The following is a 5,814-nucleotide window of genomic DNA, read 5'->3' on the forward strand; positions in this document are numbered from 1 at the left end:
GTCGCGGTCGAGTTCTACGAGGTAATAGGCCAGGTTCATCAGGCTTACGTCTGTGTGGAGGTCTGTACCTTTCAACGCTAGTGCTTGATGGGGTAGAAGAATTCTCTGAACCTGAAAAAGAAAAAGCATAGTGATTCTCGGATTCTCTGCTTGGTTCACTGTGGTCCCCATGACAGTCAGATGAGTTTCTCGCACTTTCATGAGATATTGAGGTTGGTAAACTCATGAATGGTAAAAGCATGTTTCTGTGTAAAACACGCGTTTTACCTTCGCCATCTTCCCGCTTTACTGCAAAAACGGGCATCTCTGCATTCGGTTGTCCCTGGATGATGTAAGGGGTCTCCTCCCAGATGTTGGCAAGCTTGTTTTTGTCCTTGAGGCCAACATTTCTAACAAGGACCCGGTCACCTGGTAGAAGTTTACACTCTTTGACCTTCTGGTCGTAATACTTCTTGCCTCTTTGACCACTTCTGGTGGCTGCCTTATTAGCTTCTTTGTATGCGTGGGAGAGGTGTTCCTCGAGTTTCCTTACATAATCCGAAGGAGAAGTGCCGCTTATACGCTGTCCTTTGAGGCCTAAGAAAGCATCAATTTCCAATCTAGGGGGTCGTCCAAACATTAGTTGGTAAGGTGCGTACCCAGTGCTTTCATGACGCGTAGCATTGTAGGCATGGACAAGTGGAGGGATTGCTGATTTCCAGTCTTTCTTCTTTTCATCTGATAAAGTGCCAAGCAATTGAAGAAGTGTCTGGTTAAATCTTTCCACTTGTCCGTTCCCTTGCGGGTGGTAGGGAGTCGTCCTTGACCTTCGGATGCCGGTAATCCTGCACAGTCTCTTTATAACCTTAGACAAGAAGTTCTGGCCTTGGTCTGAGTGTAGTTTTTCCGGAAAACCATAGTGGACAAAGAAGTGGTCAAAAAGAGCCCTAGCTGTTGTCCTGGCTGTTTGGTTTTTTGTCGGTATGGCCTGAGCATAACGAGTGAAGTGATCCATTATGACAAGTACATTCTCAAAGCCGCCCTTAGATACCTCCAGCGACAGGTAGTCAATAGACACCAATTCCATCGGCGCCGAAGAAGTGATGTTTACCAACCCTGTAGCTAAAGTAGGTGATATCTTACGGCGAATGCACCTATCACACTGTCTCACCCACTTCGCAATGTCAGAATCCATACCTGGCCAGAAGAACCTCTGTTTGAACAGACTGGTAGTTCTATCCCTTCCCTGGTGGCCCATGTCGTCATGAAGAGCTTGAAAAAGGATAAATCTGGCAGATTCCGGAACTACAACTTGGTCGACATGTTCTCCTCGAACTGTAGTTCTACGATGAAGAACTCCGTCTTTCAGTACTAACTGTTTCCAGTTGCGGAAGTATTTCCTCACTGTGGCGGGACAGTCTTTCATGTCGATTGCAGAGGGGTGATTGCCAAGTGAAACTGCTGTCCTAACAACTGAAATTGTAGGATCTGCGTCTTGTCCAGAGATCCAGTCCTGCTTGTTCAAAGCATATGATTTCAATAGATCATCTCGAATATCATTGTTGAGTGTCTCAGAGTCTGTAGCATCATCAGTATCTGGATCGACCGTGAAAGGAGTACTGCAGTGGTTCATATTGAGCATGGCCCCAACTACCTCGTTTTCTATATGCACAATGTTTGCATCTCCTTCAGTTGTATTATCCTCTGGGGTAACTTGTCTGGAGAGCGCATCAGCATCAACGTTTTTCTTGCCACTACGATAACTGATGCTGTAGTCGTAGTTAGCAAGTGCTGCTTCCCAACGATGTCCAGTAGCATCAAGTTTGGCCGTAGTCTTGATGTAGGTCAATGGGTTGTTGTCTGTAAGCACCTCGAACTTAGCTCCGTACAAGTAGTCATGAAATTTCTCAGTGACTGTCCACTTAAGAGCGAGAAATTCAAGTCTACTTGAATGGTAGTTTCGTTCTGAGGGCTTCAGACTCCTGCTGGCATATGCAATGGGACGCTCAACTCCATCATCCTGCTTCTGGAGAAGGACTGCCCCTAGTCCGCTAATCGATGCATCGGTGTGCAAGATGAAAGGTTTGGAGTAGTCCGCGTAAGCGAGAACTGGTGCAGAGGTAAGTCTTTTTATTATATTGTCAAAGGCTTCCTGGTGACATTCTTTCCATTCAAAAGGAACACGTTTGGCTACTTTCTTGCCCTTGTCCGTGAAAGCTCCAACAAGCAGTTCATTCAGGGGACGGGCAACGCTAGCAAATCCAGGAACAAACTTCCGGAAGTATCCAGCAAAGCCAAGGAAGCTCCTTACTTCCTTTGCATTCCTAGGAACAGGCCAGTTCCGGACTACGTCAATCTTATCTGGATCTGTTTTGATGCCTTCATCAGAGACGACGTGACCCAGGTAAGTAACCTCTGTTCTCATAAACTCACATTTTGAACCTTTCAATTTCAGGTTGTGCTCCTTCAAGCGGCTAAAGACGGCTTCCAGACGATGAAGGTGTTCCGAAAAAGATGAAGAGAAGATGATGATGTCGTCCAAGTAAATCAAGCATTCTTGGAGGTTCATGTCGCCCATGCAACGCTCCATCAGTCTCTGGAAGGTTGCTGGCGCGTTGCATAGGCCAAATGGCATCCTGTTACACTCGAAGAATCCAAGATTTCCGACCTGGAATGCTGTCTTCTCTTTATCTTCCTCAGACATCTCGACCTGCCAATAACCTGCCTTCAAATCGAGCTTTGTGAAAGATTTTGAACCAGAGAGAAGATGCAGTGTGTCGTCAATCCTAGGAATGCCATAAGCATCCTTGTGTGTACGGCTGTTGAGTTTTCTGTAGTCCAGACAGAAACGTATTGACCCGTCTTTCTTACGGACAATCACAACGTTGGAGGAGAAAGGACTATGTGAAGGACGTATTGCGTTCATATTCAACATCTCTTGTAGGTGTTCTCTTATTTCATTGAACATAGCGGGAGGTATTCTCCTGTATGGCTCTTTGAACGATTGTTCATCTTTCAGCTTAATACTGTGTTTTACGAGATCTGTATTTCCTAAGTCCAATGGACCTTGTGAGAAAACATCTCTCCATTTGTAACACAGATTTTTCAGCTGTTCTTGCTGCACAGGTTCAAGATGGTCGACATTCAGTTTTAAGTTTTCAATAAATGCTTGCTGATCTTGTTGTTTGTTGTTACTTTCTGGATTTACAGTAGGTTTGATGGTTTCTGGATCCCAGTTTCGTAAGACTTTAACTTCATTCAATTCGCAAAGAACAGATTTCGGTTGAATTTTGATGGTCTTAGCTGACATGTTGAAAATTTTTACAGGTACCCTTGCTGATGACCCAGGTTTATCAAGTTTTACTACTCTTGGGCATACACCTATTCTACTTGATGCCTGTTCTGATTGCTCTGTGATGGCGGATGATATGTTGTCACTCTTTCTGACAAAGCCAGACAAAACAATGGTTTCATTTGGTTGCACAGTAATGTCTCTGTCATTAGTAGACCGCACTGTTCCAACAGACTGTCTACAGTTAACTGTTGAAGCAGCCGATTTCCATTCTTTAGACAGTTTGTCTTCATCATTAGTTGAGACAAATTTCAAAACATTTGTTCCAACTATAACTGGTACATCTAAGTTATAGTCTGTGTTTGGAACAACAAGTATTGGAACATCTATGTCTTTATTTCTAATACCAGGTATGTTGATAGTAGCCTCAATGTAACCAATATATGGTAATGCACTGCCATCTGGTCCTCTTACTATAAATTCCTCGAGGCCATGTAACTCTGGTTTTGGACTTAATTGATCAAACATATCTTCACAGATAGTTGTGATCATTGATCCTGTGTCAACAAGACATGATGTTTCAATACCGTTTAAGAAAACTTTGTTTTCATTTGAATGTCCAACTAACCGATCAAATACATTGCAACTTTGTTTTGGAGGTTTTTCTTGAGAGTTCTTCAAGCCTCCGTTCATGAAGAACCTTTCTCGTTTAAACCGGCTGTTTTGTCAGGTTTCTTGTTATTCTCATTTGAGCTTTGTCCTTGTTGTGTATCTTGTCCTCTTCCTCCTCTTCTGTTCCATCTTCCTCTGTTGTATCCTCGACCTCTGTTATATCTGTATCCTTCCTTGTCTCTTTGTGGTGTTTCTCTGTTCTTCTGCAATTGTTCATTTTCCTTCTTTAAATCATTGACTTTCTGATCCAACTGTTCCATCTTTTCTATCAGGAGTTTCATCATCTGTTTTCCTTCATCATCTTGAAAGTTCAATGCTGATTGTTTAGCTTTATTTGTTGGAGGCTTCTCTTTCTTATCCTTCCTTTCCTTTTGTACTTTCATTTCAAATTCTTCTGACCTTACTTGTTTTCGTAATTGTTCATACGATATATCACTTTCGAAATGAACTCTTGTTGCATTTTGTAACTCTTCATTTCTTAGGCCTCTCCAGAACTTTCTTTTTAACATATCTTCCTTCTCCTTTTCTTCAATCCTTGTTTTCCTTGATGCTTGCAAGAGCATATCCTCTAGTCTTAGACCCCATTCTACTATAGATTCATTGACTTCCTGTTCTGCAAGAAAGAAGTGTGAAAGTATACTGTCTTTACTTGCAATATTTCCAAAAGCATCTTCTAATTTCTTCTCTATCTTTTCTACAGATGCATAAGGGCCTAGGTGAAGCATGATTCTCTTAGCTTGTCCTTTAAGGGCTTTCCTTATAGCCTGAATTACTACTAATTCTGAATAGATTGCCTTCACGCATTCTACTTCTAGCTTCCACTCTTCAAAGGTAGCTTCATTACGAGGCACTGGCTCCATTCCTGAAAACGGTGTTAAGTTCAGTTTCAGGTTCAAATTGTCTAGGCCTTTATTAGCTCTTTGCCTCCGTCTATCAGACTCTTCAATATGATCTGTATCATCCTCTGTATCTGTGTCTGTATCTATTCTTACTGACTTTTTCTTTGTGTCAGTCCTTTCTGGTTTATGCTCCAGCTTTTCTCGCCCTTCATCTTTCATTTTTTCTATCGCTAGTTCCTTTTCTTTAATCTCTCTCTCCTTTCTTTGGTACCACGTTTCTAACTTGTCTATTTTGTCGTTCATTTTCTTTTGTGTCTCTTTCATATATGAAGTGAATTCTTGTTCCTTTAAATGTAATGTCCGTTCCTTCTTTATGTGTTCTTTCTCTAACTTGTCCATCTTTCCTAATATCGTTTGTTCCATTTCTGTCAAGTACTTTTCTCTCTTAATCATCTCATTTTCTCTTTCCATTATCTTAATTTCTCTTTCATTGAGTTTCTTCTCTTCTTCTGCCAAAAGTTTGTCTTTTATCAAAAACTCTCTCTCCTGCTTCTTTTTCCTTCACACTGTGTGTGTCCTCATCGCCATTTACTTCATCAATTGTGAATACTGAAGCACTCAATGCCTGTATTCTCTTTTTGAATTCATCAAATGAATCATCAAGAGTGAAGTCCAAAGCTTCATCATATTTCTTACCAGCTTCACTCTCTGACGTACCTATCCTGTATGGGTCCGCTTTTCTTTCCCTTCTTTCTCTTTTCTCTGTTTCCTTTCTATCACTCTCAGTTTGATTTATACTACTGCTGACTGATTCTCCAATAAGTCTATCCGTCATATATGGTGTGCTATGATCACTTCTGTCAGGGTATATCCCTTGTGTCCGCATGCTATCATCTGTTAAATTTCTATCTGTACTTCTATCCCCAAAGTCACTTAATCTTGATCTAAAAACTTGATCAAAAGACCTCTCATGCAATGCTTCCATTTCCTTCAATCTATCCTCTGTCAATTCCTTCATTTCTTTTTCTCTAT

The 5,814-nt window shown here is 41.5% G+C and overlaps 1 protein-coding gene across 1 annotated transcript; it reads right to left on the reverse strand.

Moving 5' to 3' along the window:
- Positions 1-3,960: 3,960 nt before the first annotated feature.
- Positions 3,961-5,253, reverse strand: LOC128550218 (DNA ligase 1-like). The gene has a single exon (XM_053528761.1). It carries the CDS (start codon positions 5,251-5,253, stop codon positions 3,961-3,963), a length of 1,293 nt encoding a protein of 430 aa, XP_053384736.1.
- Positions 5,254-5,814: the final 561 nt, after the last annotated feature.

The sequence above is a fragment of the Mercenaria mercenaria genome, chromosome 17 (genome assembly GCF_021730395.1).
Source record: "Mercenaria mercenaria strain notata chromosome 17, MADL_Memer_1, whole genome shotgun sequence".
NCBI classification, from domain to species: domain Eukaryota; kingdom Metazoa; phylum Mollusca; class Bivalvia; order Venerida; family Veneridae; genus Mercenaria; species Mercenaria mercenaria.